The 16,831-nt window shown below is 43.2% G+C and overlaps 1 protein-coding gene across 1 annotated transcript in view; it reads left to right on the top strand.

Annotated features, from left to right (window-relative positions):
* pald1a (phosphatase domain containing paladin 1a) overlaps positions 1-16,831 on the top strand; it is a 42,660-nt gene that overhangs the window by 7,241 nt on the left and 18,588 nt on the right. Inside the window, exons 9-17 of the mRNA XM_030775695.1 lie at positions 33-137; positions 1,014-1,109; positions 1,366-1,500; positions 2,181-2,297; positions 2,753-2,932; positions 3,543-3,740; positions 4,855-4,995; positions 5,354-5,425; positions 8,964-9,104. Of these exons, the coding sequence (XP_030631555.1) occupies positions 33-137; positions 1,014-1,109; positions 1,366-1,500; positions 2,181-2,297; positions 2,753-2,932; positions 3,543-3,740; positions 4,855-4,995; positions 5,354-5,425; positions 8,964-9,104 (1,185 nt within the window). The remainder of the gene's footprint in view (positions 1-32; positions 138-1,013; positions 1,110-1,365; positions 1,501-2,180; positions 2,298-2,752; positions 2,933-3,542; positions 3,741-4,854; positions 4,996-5,353; positions 5,426-8,963; positions 9,105-16,831) is intronic.

Below are 16,831 nucleotides of genomic sequence, written 5' to 3'. Positions count from 1 at the left end.
AACAGGCTTCTGCTTCACTGGTGAATTGACAGGTCGATCGTGCCATTGAGCTGTGCTCTGAGATGCACAACATCAAAGAGGCCATTAATGAGAACAAGAAGAAACTGGAAGGGATTGGTGAGGACTACCAGTTTCAGGTATTTCCTTGTTTTTCCCTTCTTACCCCTCTCCTCAGCAAAACTAAAACTAAAAACTACTGAAAACGGGAAGGAAAATTATATTTGTTTTGACCAACACACTGAAACAGTAATTAGCCACAGTAGACGTGTTCGAAGCTAGATGTCCTGTCTGGAGAGACTTGGGGTATTTGTCACAGGCCTGGAGTTGTGTGTGTGGTAGTGGAGTCTTTGGTGAACAGACTGAATGGTGTACAGTAAACAGATGTAAGCAGGAGATTGACGCTTTACCTCATGTCAGAGCGGTAAGGCAAATCTGAAGTGCTTAATGAAAACCATGCTGACAACAAGGCTTCAGCTTCCCTCTCAAAGTGTCCCTGAGTGTGTGTGTGTGTGTGTGTGTGTGTGTGTGTGTGTGTGTGAGAGAGAGATGAAGAGTGTTTGTGAAAAACGAGAGTGTGTGTAAGCATAGCTGACTCAGCTGCCAACCACAGTGTGGAACTGCAGTTTGAGCTTGCTTTAATGCTTGACCAGGCCTAGTTAATTCACACTCTGTGAACAAGAAATTCTCTCTGAATTTGTGGACTAGAATAGATTATCAGAACATGCCCCTCCACTTTACACTGTCATGTAGAAGCTACTGGGTCGAAGTGCACCAGTCCCTGTTTTTCTTTTTTTTTTACACCATTATGTTACAGATTTTACTGTGATTTACTGTGGTTTTTTTAGTAGTCTTGACCCTGCTGACTGTGTAAATTTGTGCGAATGACTTATCTCTGGCACTGTGTGAAGGTGTGAGAACACCGTGTTGTGATTTGTGCTAAATGTTCTCTCTCTTTCTCTCTCTCTCTCTCTCTCTCTCTTTCTCTTTATTTTTTTTCTTGTTTCTCGGTGCAGGGAAGCAGTACCAAGCATTACTTTCTGCACAGAGCCCTGCAGAGTTTGGAATGCTACTTCTACTTGATAGTCTTTAATGCATACCTGCATGAACAGGTGCAGTCAGGCATTGTTCTAGAACTCTCCGGTTACTTGTTGAATGTTTCAGTGTTCTTTGTCACTGTTGTACTCTCAACCAGTCAGACCCTGCTTTCTTAAAGTCACTCAAACCTCCGTTATGAACAAAACTGACCATATATGATCACATCTATTCACTCTACTCATTTATTTATTTATGTATTTATTTATTTAATATTTTGCATCTGTAAGGTCCAGAGGAGTCAAGTAATGGCTATTTTTTTTCCCTCTACAGTATCCACTTGCGTTTGCGTCCAATTTTAGCCAGTGGATATGCGCGCGTCCCTGGATTTACCGGCTCCTGTCCCAAATGAACCTGTCAGAACTCAAAGCTCCCCCTGACCTTGTCACCAAAGGGGCTCGTGTTCTGGTGAGCACACTCTTCATTCGGCCGTGTTAGTTCTACACAGTTCACTGGAATGTGTAACCTAGCAAATACTGCAAAACCAAGGCCCCAGCCTCTGAGGTTTCCCCACACATCTGTGAATGAATGAATTTCTGCCTTTCCAATGGTTCTTCTCAGCTGATTTGTTTGGTTTCTCCTCAAGAACAGAGAGAGATCAGGACAGAGGTTTGGAGTAGTTTGCTGTGGTGATATTTCTTTTTTTTTTTATAATGTGCATCAATTAAATCCAGTAGAAGGTGTCTCTCATATAGAGTTGTTGTTGTGAAATCTTTAATGGGGACCAGCTGCTTGTAGCTTTTATTTTATAGGAGGGGAACCGTGGGAGTTTTTTTTTTTTTTTTTTTATCACAGGCTTTGGTAATGTGTGTGAACTGAACCAGTGTAGAATTTCACAGGCTTCTTTCTGTTTGTTTTTTTTATGTAGGGTACTTGCTTTTGTTTAGTGTGCTGACAGAGAACATTATTAATCTCACTTAAGTTAGTGCACTGTTAGGCCAGTCAGAACAGAATGGGCTGAAACAGGTTTTAAATCTACAGTCACACTGACCGTTAAGCAGCATTCATTGTGGTGGTGGGTGTTTTTCTTTCGTTCTTTTTCTTTTTTTTTTCCTTCCCCAAGGTTTTTTGTTTGTGTGTGTTGCTAGGTTGCGGATGAATACTTGGCACCCGATGTACTGGGCACAGTTAAGGAGATGAAGGTGGCCAATTTCAGACGAGTGCCCAAAATGCCAGTGTATGGCTTGGCACAGCCCACGTCAGAGGTAAAGCTCATCTCAGGGCTTATTCGTCTTTTTTCCCCTCTTTTTTGCCCCTTTATATGTTACATCAGTAAATATCCAAACAGTGTGACACAATGTCCTAAGCATTTGGTTACATAAGCACTTTTGAATTGCAGACTTTTCAACATTTGCTGTATTGTGACATTGTTAAACAGAACTTCTCTATACACTCTGTTTATTATATACATGTTAGGAATGCTGCTACCCGCAGTGCTATACATCATTCAGAATTTACTCTGGCATTTTCTTCTGTTATTAATGAGGCAGATGCCAGAGAAAGAGCAGCAGAATCAAAATAAAGGAGATGTGGGTTTTTTGGGGGGCTTTTTTTAACGTCAGTGTGCGGGGCACGTCTGTGTATTGATTGTGAGAGTTCTGATGTATCTTTTCTAAAATGCTCTATATTCCTATACTTCTCTCTCTCTCTCTCTCTCCAGGCGGCGGGTGCTGTGTTGGCTTATCTGGCTGGTGAGAAGAGAAAGCACAGTCATGTGCTGTGGGTGAACCTGCAGGAGGAGCTGGTGATCGAGGGTAACGGGCAGATTTTCTCCCCCCGCGAGCCGCTCTTCCTCGACCAGTACATCCCTGTCCACACCGCCCAGCCACACCAGATAGAGGTCAGGTCTACCAAAATACTGAGCCTGAAGGCTCTGGCATGTGAGAGATATGAGACAGAGATGAGAAATAGCCCAGAAATATGAGATTAAAGTGAAACATACATGAATGAATGAATGAATAAATAAGAGATGAAAACATGAGACATTAATTGGTTTTTAATTGTTCATTTCTTCATCTGTGGATTCCAGTTGGTCTCCATCACTTAACGTTGCAAGTTTTTTTTTTTCTGTATTCAGTCGTTTACCTCAGTCACGTGTTTTAATTTGTATGAGAATGTTCCGGTAAGTTATTCACGTGTGTTTTTGTATTGTCTCAGGACATGTACACTCAGAGTGCCTTCTGAGTAAATCTGTGAATGTTTAAGGGATCTCTGTGGATTCTACTTGGTGTCCTGTACAAATCATGAACTGAGACTGTTTATGTGAAATGTAAAAAAACCCCACTCTGTTCTGACACTTACCTGGAATGGAAAGGCTCTGTATTCATGAACTGTCTGTCCATAAGTCATTTTAAGTTTCATGACAGTATGAAGAAACCTCTAGAGAGAGAGATTTTTGTAGAAGTGGAAGTAAGTGGAGGAGACGGTGAGGATGTTTCTTTCTGCTCCAGGAGTTGGAGACGGCTCTTAAGGAGGAGGTGCAGAAGTCACAGAAGTGGCTGGAGGTCACTCTGGAGCAGGAGAAGCAGATGAAGATGTTTAAGAGCTGTTTGACTGTACAAGAGATCTTCAACCAGCACAAAAGCTCTCACCAGGGTCTGGTTTACAAACGTATCCCACTCCCAGACTGCTGTGCCCCCACAGAAGAGGTGAAGTACAGCGCACGCACACATGCGCACACACACACACACTCACACACATGCATACAAAGAGACACTTCTACACAGACACACAAACACAGCCACACTCACACACACTTACCCTCAGACACATGTGCGCATACACACACACACCCACACACACGCATACAAAGAGACACTTCTGCGTAGACACACAAACGCAACCACACTCACACACACTTATCCACAGACACTTTTGCGCATGCACATACACACACACACTCATTGTCCATATAACACATATTATGCTATGCATCTTTGTGCATGTCTCACTTACTTTTCCTGCGCAAATAATCCCCCCGTTCCCTCTCGCTCATATACATGTATCAATTCACTCGTGCAGGTTTATGAATTGCATATGTATGCGAGCAAACACCCACTCACACTCATTTCCAACCTTATGCATTCTGTGTATTACATAGGTATATTATACATGCAGATATCTTATTTGCTCATGAATATATGCAAAGACGGTCACTTTACTAACATTCATTGTGAACTTCGTGGAGTCAGTGGAGTGTGTCTGGAGGCGTGGGTGTGCTGTGGAAATGAGAGGGGTCTAAATGCAGATGCCAGCTCTACCCCGCTCTATAATCAATCTTAATCTGGCTGCCATCAGAGAGCAATGCATATCATTACTTCAGCCTGAGGCTCACGCTCTCACTGCGGTCCCCAGTGTGACGGAGAGCAGAAGGCCTCCAGCTCCCTCTAGTGGTTAGAAAATGTTTCTGTTGAGGTCTCAGGAACAGATTACAGAGCCTTGAAACACTGCTAGATAAAGTGTTTTTAGATTAGTACAGTTTCTTTCAGTATTTTCACATCAGCTGTGAGTTCAATAATTTTAATATCTTCCCTTCTATGCTGAATGGAATTTTCTGTCAAGAACTTGTTCTGAATTGGGGCTGATGACTGCTGTCGGTGTGTGTGCGCATGTGTGTGTGTGTGTGTGTGCGCGTGCGTGCGTGCACGTGTGTGTGTGCGCGTGCGTGCGTGCGTGCATGTGTGTGTGTGTGCGTGTGTGCGCGCGCATGTGTGTGTCTGTGCCTGTGTTTGCCTGCGGTTTGTAATGGGACTGTACCCTCAGGACTTTGACTGGTTGTTAGAGGCCATGAAAACCACTTTGGCTGAGGATTCACGCTCTGCCTTTGTCTTCAACTGCTCCAACGGCAAAGGGAGAACCACCACTGCCATGGTCATAGCAACCCTGACCCTGTGGCACTTCAATGTAGGTTTACTCCTCCTCTGTGCCTCTCCTGTGCGCACCTTTTATCTCTCTTTACTGCTCTCACATAGGTCTGTGTTCCTGACACTGTTCACTAAGAACACTTTTATTTGCTTTAAAGCTTTTTAATGTTTGTGTGTGTTATTGTTTGTGCTTATCATGTTATTATCATGTTAGAAGCGCTTTCCACATAAATGGATTCTCTATTAATGAAGAGGTTCCGTATTCAGTTAAACACAATCTTTTATGTGATGCATGGTTTCTACATATTTCTCTGCCACACAGTTTGGTTTTTGCAGCATGTTGTCTTCCCCATTCTGAGTACCTGACATCTGAGACTGTGAAACTAATGTCTTTTTAGGGCTTCCCTGACTTTGGAGAGGAGGAGATAGTTAGTGTCCCAGATGCCAAGTACACAAAGGGGGAATTTGAGGTGAGTCATATGTCGAACGCCATCAAAAATTCAATTTTATCTCATGTTGCAGGATCTAATAACAGTACAGGCCAGGGGTGGCCGAATCCGGTCCTGCTGGTTTTTGCCGTCCCCTTTTAATTAGTCTCCACTCGCTATACCTGTGGGACAGCTGTGTAAAGCCCACAGTCGGCTAGGTACCGCAGCGGCTCGTCGATATGAAAGCCAGCAGGTCTTCCGTCCTCCAGATGTGAATTTGGACTCTCCCGCAGCGTAGACCTCATAAGAACTGCGTTCTTTTCTTCCATTATAACTCCTAGCCTTCAGTATTCTCATTCTGATCACAACTCCTGCTCTATTAGACCAGTACACGTTTTGTGTTTGTATTAATGGTTTTATACACATTTGTTGGGATTAGTGTATTTGACAGTGTCATTGTGCTCTCCTCTCAGCTTGACTGCTGATAGATCTAGAAGCTGAGTTTGAAATTTTCCTTAGGAATTCAGAAGCTTCTAGACTGTCTGCTATCATTTTATTCTGTGTTATGTTTTTTTATTCTTGGGAAAAATCAGTGAACGTAAAGATATTGCTAGGCCTATGAAGTTCTTATTGATTAATTGTGTTCCTGAAGAGTAGTGCGAGTGGATTTGAAGACGTCTTGATGTATCTGTTCTAAAATGCTCTATATTCCTATATTCCTCTCTCTCTCCCTCTCTCTCTCTCTCTCTCTGTCTCTCTCTCTCTCTCTCTCTCTCTCTCTTTCACCGGTTCAAATGTTGTGTTCTTGGCGTTATGTGCTGTGAATGTTTGATCATTGACTGCAGTTGTGGGCTGGCGTTTTATCTCTGTCTTTGTGGCAGCATTCTCAGCTTGAATGGAGTTTTTCCAGTGTACATGCGTATATGGCTTAAAGAAAGCCGGCGAACAGGAAAAAAATCTGTTGGAAATCATGTTGCTGGATTCAGGTCCATGCAGGGCTGTGGAGTCGGAACACAAAAGCTCCGACTCCGACTCCTCAATTTATGTCACCACTGATTCTGACTCTTCAGCTTATGGTACCACCGACTCCAACTCCGACCCCTCTCTTTGTAATTAGACTAATTATATTTCCTATATTGACTGAAAGCAGATGACATACAAGGACGTTTAATCACTGCCAATGTAAATCAGCAGGGCTGTGGAGTTGGTACACAAAACCTTTGACTCTGACTCCGACTCCGACTCCGACTCCTCAATTTATAGTTCATTTTTACAAACTCTGACTCAGACTCCACGACTCCGGCTCCACAGCACTGGTTCCATGGCGATAAAACTCTGTTGTCAGGGTAACTGATTTGGCTTTCAGCTTTGTTGCCTGAGGTTTCTTTTTATTTGTTGCAAATCTTTTCATTTGGTGTAAGCGTAAGAAAGGTGTGCTGTTTTGCAGTATTAGGTTTCAGAAGACTAAACTCTCAGAGGATATGGTAGGAGGGGCTTAGGGGAAAGGGTGAATTTGATGACGCCAGGTAGTCCCCTGTCACACCCGCCCACACACTGTAAAGGTCAGAGATGACCGTGAACTCTCTGACACCATGCCAGCAGTACGTGACCTGCAGTTGAGCAGTGGGTCATATGATTGTGCTAGTTCCAGCTCTAAACGTCAGCGCTTCTAATGACTGTTCTCCAGGGCATGTACACGTGTGTGCGTGTGTGAGCATGTGTATGCATGTGTTTGACACATTTTCTCAGAAACGGTTTGAAACACACACTCACACACACACAAACACACACACACACACACACCCTATTGAATGGCACAGTAACCCTGGCCAGTCAGCAGAATGAGGCCAAAAGCAGTGTTCATGTCTGAACAGTGGCCCATATCCAGCTCTGCCACGGAGCGTGGAAATAGCCAACCTATATCAGACCTGCCAGCACAGCAAAGTGAGCCACTGTTTGCATCAGTCAGTCACACCACCAGCAAAGTCCACGCCAGCTCTTTTCTTTTTTTTTCTGTTTTTTTTCCTCGAATGGACCAGCGCAGCAGCATACGAATAACTCTGACCTTGTTCTATTATAAGGAGTGTGGAATGGGCGGGGCAGGTTTCTCTTGGGCCATTCAGTGTTGTCTGTTGGCAGGCTGTTTGTTAGCAAGATTAAACACTCTCTGCTTTATACCTATTCCTCTGGAGATCCTGAGCTGGAAACTTTCTCTTTTGTGCCTTTGGTGTTTCATGTGTGTCATTCAATGTCACTGAACTCCCTTTGCCTGTTGATTGATAGCCTCTGTGTGTATATGTGCATGTGCATGTGCATGTGCATGTGCATGAGCGTGCGTGTGTGTGTGTGTGTGTGTGCGTGTGTATGCGTGCGTGCGTGCGTGTTAGTGTGAGAAGTCATCTGCTGCGTTCAGTGTATTAGAATCGTATGAATTATTCAGAGTATGCTGTAAATATATGAGTCAGTATATTTGTATAAACGGACCGTATTAAGGGCAGTGTGATGTGTTTTGGATGCATAAATAATAAACTTTCTGTGTCCTCAGTTTGGTGAGGTTGAAGAGGTTAAATGCAGTTATGAAACCATGAGTGATGTGTGTCAGTTATAGTTTAAGGCTTTAAAGCTTTAAGCCTTTTTAAAGCTTTATTTATTCTTTTTTTTTTGTGCGATATGATATTCCTCTGCGTGTAAAAAAACTGGACTGACTCCATCTGTTGGGTGGAGGTTTTTTTGCAGGTAGTGCATGCTGTGTCTGCAGTCTGCTTGACCTTCCTCTTTTGATGTGGTCAACGTGTGGACTGAGAGTGCTTTGTGCTCATGTGTGTGTGACATCAGAAACACTGTGTGTATCGGCTGAACGTCTGTATCTGTTTCTATATACACACTGAGTAAAGATCTGTTATGTATTTATCATATACATTGTGTTTGTACTGTGGATGCTGACTGCGTTTGTCTATTCGAGTTTGTCCTGGTGTGTAGGGATCTAATGACGGAATATATTTGTCTGTGCGAGTTTATATGAGTGTGTGAGTTGTTAGGGCTGAATATGTTTGTATGAGTGAGTATGTACTGGTGTTTGGGGTTCTAGTGACTGAATACATTGTTTGAGTGAATTGGTATGGATGGGGCATAATGTATGTGTGCTGAATGAGCTTTGTGAGTCTGTGTGTATGTGACTACCTGACTGAGTTTGTGAATCTGTATGTCTGTGTGTACATGATTAGCTTTTTGATCGTGCGTAAGTATTCATCTTCTAAACTGTATTATCTTGCTTTGTTGGTATGTTTCCTGTGTTTGTGTATCTGTCTGTGTTTTTACGTGAGCGTGTTTAAGTGTAAAAGATAAAATTTCTGAATTTGAATTTGTTAATGCACCATGTGTTGCACCAGGTAATGCATCTAGTTTCTGTCTGACCTTCAGTATCTGTGTGCATATATACCCATATAAAGGTATTATGTTAAATATGCCACTGTGCTGAAACCCATGCTGTATATATGTAACACATTGACTCTGTCCTTCTCTCTCTCTCTCTCTCTCTCTCTCTCTGTGTGTTTGGGTGTGGGTGTGTGTTGGTGTGCAGGTAGTGATGCAGCTGGTCAGACTCTTGCCAGACGGGCACAAAATGAAGAGAGAGGTGGACATGGCTTTGGATGCTGTCAGTGAGACCATGACTCCCATGCACTACCACCTGAGAGAGATCATTATATGCACTTACAGACAGGTAGGGGGCACCATACCACTTCCAGCTCTCCACCACTCTCTTCAGTTGACCACAAGACACAGATATGTACATGCTAGGGTGCCACTATTATTATATCCTTTATCTTACATATTCACATGTCATACATATCTTACATAACCAACATATTTACCTTACATATCACATGTGTTAGTTTTTTTGTAATGGAGTTTTCAGCTGCTATCTGTAGTACTTTCAGACAGATTTCCTTTGGTTCTCACTCTTGCCTACAGGTGGCATGGGTACGTAGAGCCCTGTAAACAACCAATAGACTAGAGGCTTTCATAAAGTCTGAAAAATGAACAGAAAGTAACGAGATATCAGTCAGCTGAGTCCTTGACTTCGTTTCTGGTCTGGTATACTGCAGCACTGAGGGGATAATGAGTATGAACCAAACTGAACAGATCATTAAGACCATGAATGGTTGAATGTGGAAGTCGTGACCTAACGCACATAGCTGAGAGCGCTGGTTTTAATGTGCGTCGAGCTGACACACATATTTGGGTGTCGGGCTGGGTTTGTGGGTCATGGCTTTTGCGTGTGACTCGGAGAGCTCTGATTGGTATTTATGGGCAGAGAGAGCGGAGGCCGGCTGTGTCGGTGGAACCAGTCGTCTGTGCCTCTGCCCGTTTCTAATGCAGGCTGTAATCAAAGCAGGTCTGTGCACTCAGAGGTAGCCAGCTCCATCTCCACCCCTCTCTGAATGGAGCTCATTGTCTGAGGGCCTCTGTTTCTCTCTCTCTCCATTCCACAGTACTTTTTCCTTCCTCTGACTTGATTGCCCTCTCTCCCTGCTCCTCTTCTACTCCCTCTCACTTTTTTTTCTTTTTCTTTCTCTTTTTCTGTGCCTCTCTCTTGTGCTTTCTCCTTATTTTCTCCTGCTCTATCTCTCCACAGCTTCCTAACTCTCAGCTTTGCCCACCTCCCTCCCCTTCCTCTCACTCCCTCCTCCCCCCCGTTTTTCTGTTCTCATATTGAACAGCCCCTCACCTTTTCCATGCATTGACTCTGTCTGTTGAAATGTACTTCCACCATATATCAGAGCGTTTGTTTTTTTTTTTTTACTTTCCCCCTTCTGTTTTAAAGAGACTCATTCTATTACACACTGTCTCTTACAAGTCTCTTTTTACTACATTTCAGAAAATTGGGGGGGGGGGGTGGTGTAGTGAATGGGACACTTCAACCATTCCCTGCAGAGAAGTGTCTTGGCGTATTTTCCCGATTTTCTTTAATGCACACTCACAGACACACACACACACACACACACACACACACACACCCGTGAGGACAGGCGGCGTGGTGGATAGTGCTTGACCTGTCTCTGGGTCCAGGTCTGGGCCTGGTCTGTGTGCCTGGCCAGAGAGGCCAGGTGATAAAACACAGCCAGATGTTACTTTTAGGAACTCTCTCCTTCAGGCCCTTTTTTCCTGCCATTCCCCCACCCCTCTTTTTCTCTGTCTCTGGGGTTGGAAAAACGTGTGTTTGATAGACAAAAATGTTTTTACACTGGGATCTGGGGCATTAAAGCCTTCTGCAGCAGTTGTTTTTTTGTTCTTTTTGGGGGGGGGTGGTTTGGTGACTCTGCAGCATACAGAGAAACTCGGCAAACACTGAGTAAATCTCTGTGGTTGTTCAGCCACGACGCGCAGTAAAGGATGACTCTGCCGCTGCCAGACAGGAAACGCATGGGCCAAGTCCCTGTCAGTGACGCCTTGTAACACACCCAGTGTCCCCTGCATCTGACAGAGGCAGGAGGAAGAGGAGGAGGAGGAGGAGGGCTTTGTGCTTTGTGCACAACTCAGGGCATGAGGATAAAATATCACAAAAGTTTGACTAACGTGGAAAGCTCAAAATGCCATCTGTGTCAGTATAGTTCCCCAAATAGCTACAATGCTAATAAAACCTCCACAAGGTTTTTTTTGGTTGTTTTGTTTGTTTGTTTTTTTGGCAAAATGTGCTAAAATGTTTTAAATTCTATAAGGAGCATCAAAAGGGTTGACTGTAAGATGTAATAAAATGGAAGGAATGAAAGAGAAAACTTATTCTGTTTTAGTGATTGTGTTATTGCAGTAATCAGCAGACATGGTGAACTTGAGCAATACCCTCAGACTTGACAAATGTTCAGTTTGTGTTAGGTAGTGTTTATCAGAGTTCTACGGTTGTGAAAACATCTGACCTCAGCAGAACTACTTCTGCTTGTCCTACACCTCATTATCCAAGAATGTCTGAATCTCAACCTTACCGCTGTACACACTCATCCAAGAATGGATTTCATCTCCATGGTGACAGAATACCACACAGGTGGGATGAGGTTTTTAAAATTTTCCCCCTCATCTTTTAAATCACTCACATTTAAATGACTTGATAAACAAGGGCTTTTGAGACCTTAGAGCTTAAAGTTGGGGAAACGCAATTAGCGTTTTAAAGTTTTTAGTAAATGTGGGGTTGATTTGCAACGGGGAAATGAGGTACAAATTTTGTGCCAAGTTTGGCAGGATCTGTCAATTTTACAGGAGCTAAAATGCTTTGAGTCTTTTCTTTCTTTCTTTCTTTCTTTCTTTCTTTCTTTCTTTCTTTCTTTCTTTCTTTCTTTCTTTCTTTCTCTTGTTTCTGCTTTCTCCTTGTTGTACCTCATGATCTCTCTTGTCCTCTTTATCACTTTCCCCTTGTATAAGCATAGTAATATATGTCTGTGGGGTTAGTTGGACCTTCCTTCCCTGTAGCCTAGAGGTGTGAGGTGTTCTGCTCCTCTCCCCTCACACTCACAGCATCCGCCAGGCTCTGGCACTCCTCAGCTTGCTGTGACAAGACAGCGTAATTATAGACGTCTCCATTTTTCATTTGAGATGGAAAATCATGGGCTCGTATCAGTTCGATTTATTGAAATAAAAATAAGAGATAGGCAGATGTTTTTTAATGAGGTCATTCATTGTTGTCATTCATTTTTCTTCATCTGACACTTCATTGCTCTCTTTAAGATTGCGCCCGTTCAGTGTCTACCAATGTCCTGAAACAAAGTCCTATTTATTGGCAAGGTCCTGGTGGTTAGTAATTTTGACTGATAGTCATCTAAGAGTGGCTACACTCTCCCAACCTGCATGGTTTTCCACAGGTGCCAAAACAGAGAGAACCAAAGTGAAACACCCACACACACACTCAGACACACACATGCACACAAAAAGTGAAAAAGACATAAATCTCTCATCGAGCTTTCCCACCCCCCAAAGAAAGGCCCCCATGGTTTGGATGGGGGAGTGGAAAAATATTTGCCGTAAGGGGAGAAGGTTGTAAGTGGGTTTTCTGAGGGTAGGTATCAGACGTCATCAGGAAGGGGAGAGGAAGGAACGAGGCCAGACGTGTGGGGGTGGAGGGACTACCGCAAAACTGGCTGCCAGAAGTGCCACATTAAACCAGAAACATCTTTGGAAGCAGCGTAGACATTGAGTTACTCTGGGCCCTGGATTTGTCAGTCTCCGACTTGGTCAAGCTTAGGTGGATGTGGTACATTTGGAGAACATTCAGTCTGCTTTTGAATGTGCCATCCATTTGGACCGCAGTTTGACACGGTAGAGGGGCACCTTGGCAGAAAAACAGCCAGTGTAAAGCAAACCCATTTCTCTCAGGTTCAGGTTGGCCTCAGGGTTGGTTAAAGAAGAAAAAAACTCAGAGAAATGGAGAGAAAAAGTGACAGAGTGAAATGAAGTGTAGGAGGAGAAGTGGTATATTTGATTTCTTATGCCCCTAGCCACGTCCAAGGAAGAGGGAAATACTTCAGCCAGAAGAAATATTTACCATGGTTGCCTACAAGACTTAAAATGATTTGGAGGAGGGTGCCTGAGTGGTACCTCCTGGGTCCTGTCAAAGCAGGTGCAGGTGAATTCTTGGCCCAGTGACTTTTGCTGCAAATAACTCCAGGTAGTCTTGGCCAAAGCTTGAGTTTTCTGTGAATGTTGCCAGGGTCACTTAAAAGGCCCAGTTTGTCTAAGGAACCACAAGCACAATGAATGGACGTACATGTCGGTACTTTGTAGAGAAAGTGACCGGGAGGGGCTGGTCTTTAATGGAGCACACAGCTGTTCTGAGTGTGATTGCATGCTATCACTTATTTGTTTAAAAGACAAGAGGATCCCACAGCTTGAAGTGACTGAAAATGATGTGTGCTGCCTCGTAAAAAAAAGTATGTCGCCCCTCGTTCTCCGTACTGCCAGCAATGCTTCTTTTTATTGGAAGCCCTTGTAGACTCATTGGAGCTGTCAGCCTAATGGTCTTTTATCAGAGGCTTTTCTCTGTGGGAAACATCTACAGCTTCTGCCACTCCGTAGCTGTTCATATCAGACGTGGGTTTGTCAAAAGAGCCGGTGCACTTTTTACGATTAAGTGACAGGAAAGAGAAAATTTTGTCGCCTGGAAGAGTGCGACAATTGGCTTCCTGCTGCTCTTGCTGGAGTGTTTGTTCTGATATCTTTTCGCCGTTTGCGCCCCTCTCTGCCAGAGATTTGAAAGCCCTGCAATTTTTTTCCTTTCCACTTACTGCTCCCCCAAGAGCTGTCTTTGCTCATCAGCTGAAAATTTTAAAGGTATAAAAAAAAAAATCTTAGAGCTCCATCTGAAGTTACCTGTAGAACACATGTTGATTCTGCACCTTTGGCCAAATTGTTTCTGAAGTAATTTGAACGGTTATCAGCCAGTGCAGGAGGTATTTTTTGGTGGTCTGATTAACCATCAGTGTCATTGTTAAGGACCTGTTTGTTATGTTGAAACACTCTTCCTTGGGGCTGAAACTTCAATCCCTGATGAGTTTGGACTGATGACTCGCGCCAGCAGATGAAGGATTGGATTTCCAGGGAGAAGAGCTTTCTCTTATCAGAACGATGTAGTGATCTGACATGGTCACGGTGATAAAAATCTCTTTCATTGATGATAATGGTGGCAGTTGTCTTTTCCCACCTGTCATATGTTTGATGACAGCTATGCTAGGCTTGAAAGGCACTCTCTAGATGCTCTTTGGAGTATAGGAGTGCCTTGTCTGAAAGCCTGTGGGGTTAAAGGGAAAAAAAGGGGGAGGATAGAAAGAAGGTTCATGGAGAAAATCAAAGCAGTGACATCGAGGGGGTTGCTTGTTCTTGTGTACCTCTCCTCTCTTGAAAAGATATGCCGTGCCTATTAATTTGCTAAAAAGCCTCTCGTATGACATTTGGGTTGGACAGCTGGTTTGCAAAAGCCCAATTTTGCTGTAGTATGTACCAAATTATTATGATGGTGAGCTTGAGTTCCCATTTCAGGAACAGCACAACATTTTGTCAGTGGTTCTTGGACTTGATGGAGAGCAGGATTTTGCCCAAAGTAACCAAACTTGCATGCTAAAGGAATTGATGTCCAGAAAAATGACACATCCAGAATTATTTACCTCATCATATGGGATAGTTTTGAACAGTCTTTTTCACCCCTCAGTGGCTTCCATCCCTCATTGTTCCAACCCCCCCCCCCATACTTCAGCCCCCTCCTTTCTGCTGTTCTTCCTGCCTGTCATGCTGCGGCCAAAACACAAGATTGACCATGATTTCCTGTCCCGTCCACACTAAACCTATCATTGCCTGTGCTTTCAGACCGGGAATAACAACACTAAAAAACCGACCGTTCAAGCAGTGCCCCCACAGATCTTGTGCTCGTGGTATCTGAGGGATTTCTCCAAAGCGGGGGGGTTCGATTTTCAACAAAATGTAAAATTAGCAAGCCACCCCACCCCCTCATCCCATGCCCCTGGAGCTCTTTTGAGATAATACTAAGAATGGCACAGCAGGCAGACAGACAACCCCCCCCACCCCCCACCCCTCCGGGCACAAACGCCAATCATTTGGGTTATGTGGAAAGGATGCCTGGTGCTGCCTGTGATGGGCACAGCTCTTTCCCCCGTGCTCCAGATGAGAGGGTATAGCTTGTATGTGAGGACAGGTCAGACACTGCAAACAAAACAGGTTTGAATGACACAGCAACAGCTACCTCTCTGCCAGTACACAAGGCCCATCCCACAAGCTATATAATCGCATCATAACGTTGTAGCTTTCAAGACAATTTATGTTAATTTCATTCACATGAGGGTGAATTTTTTTTAATGTAAACTGCATTTAAATAAAAAAAAACAACTCCTCCCTGCCAGCCCTCTTCCTAAGACATCTAAGTGACTTCTAGTTTATGCTTGTATAAAGAAATGAAGAAGAAACAGTTGTGAAACTATGAAGAATTAACACTAAAAAAATACACCTCTTCTTGTCATCATATTGCAATAGTTTTCAACAAGTGCCTCCTTTCCTACTGACATTAGGTTGTGAGAAAGTGAGAGACTCTGGAAAGCATAATCCTTGTTGGACTAGACAATATGCAAATGGGAAATGCAGTAGATTTACAGTGCTCCATGGTAGAGTTTGGTCTTGCTGGAGAAGCAGTTTTGTAGTCCCCAGAGATGAAAGTCTGCAAAGGATCTGTCAATATAATCTCCAACTGAGACCTAATTAGAAATTTAATTAACATGGGTTTCACATGACATTGATCACAATACACAAAAAAAAAAACAACTAGGCTGTTAATTACGGACATTGATTTTTCTGGAAACCCCTGTTTATTGAACTTAAATACTACTTTGTTGTATTTGCGTGGGCATGGCATTTAGCCAGAGTGCTAAACAGAGGATTCACGGCAGTATCCTGCTGCTTGAGACCAAGCTATCTACGTGCTCTTAGCCAGCAGAAACAGGGGTTAAAGTGCTTGGTGCTTGCAAAGTGAAGAAAAGCATTTTTTCTTAACTTCCCCCTTTACCCTCCTGCTGGGTTCCTTTCAGCCCATATAATTTTGAGTCTGAGCGTCTCAGAGCGGTTGCGTAACCTCAAGGGGAAAAAAAAAGGATCAATACTTCACTTGTCATCCCTATTGAGTGTACAGAGGCTGAAATGATTTCCCTCTCAGGACCACTCATCCTTTATTGTTTCTGATTTTCTTATGAAGAGAAATGAATGAAAAAAAAAATATATATGTATATATATGTGTGTATCTGTATATGTATTATATTTGAAGAGAAATGAATGAATATATATACACACACACACACACACACACACACACATATATGTATATATATATTTATGTGCATATGTATGAGCATATATATACACACACACACACACACATATACATATGTATGTATATATGTATATGTATGTGTATATATATATTTTTTTTTTTCAAAGGATTTCATTTATTCCTTAAGTGTCAAGGAGGTTACATTGGTGCTGTTCAGAATGTGTAATCATCGTTAGAAACCTTATGTAATAACACAGGAGCTTTGTATGCTTCTGATGAATGTTGATTAATTTATTAATGACCAACCATTGATTGAAAAGGAGGAGTTGATGGAAAGCTTCCTGTTATTAGGTGTGTGACTAAGGGAGTTTACTGACACAGATAGCAAAACATGTGAACACCCCCCCCCCCCCCCCATCCCACCCCTCCAGATGTCTGTTAATCATTTCACAGAAGTGTGTGGACTTTGGGTCTTCATTCTTCAGCATCCTAATAAATGAATGCATAAGGACTCCTAAGAACGCAGTGACTTCTGGTCGTCCGCTTTGAGTCACGTTTGCATTTGTGGCTTGGAAAAGAGAGGAATGGGACTGAGGGGATCTGCTAAAACCATCAAGATATCTCCGTCCTCTCTC

This window comes from Chanos chanos, chromosome 5 (genome assembly GCF_902362185.1).
Source record: "Chanos chanos chromosome 5, fChaCha1.1, whole genome shotgun sequence".
Lineage (NCBI taxonomy): Eukaryota > Metazoa > Chordata > Actinopteri > Gonorynchiformes > Chanidae > Chanos > Chanos chanos.
Note: the sequence above shows the minus strand (reverse complement) of the source record. Positions and strands in the feature narration are given on the sequence as shown.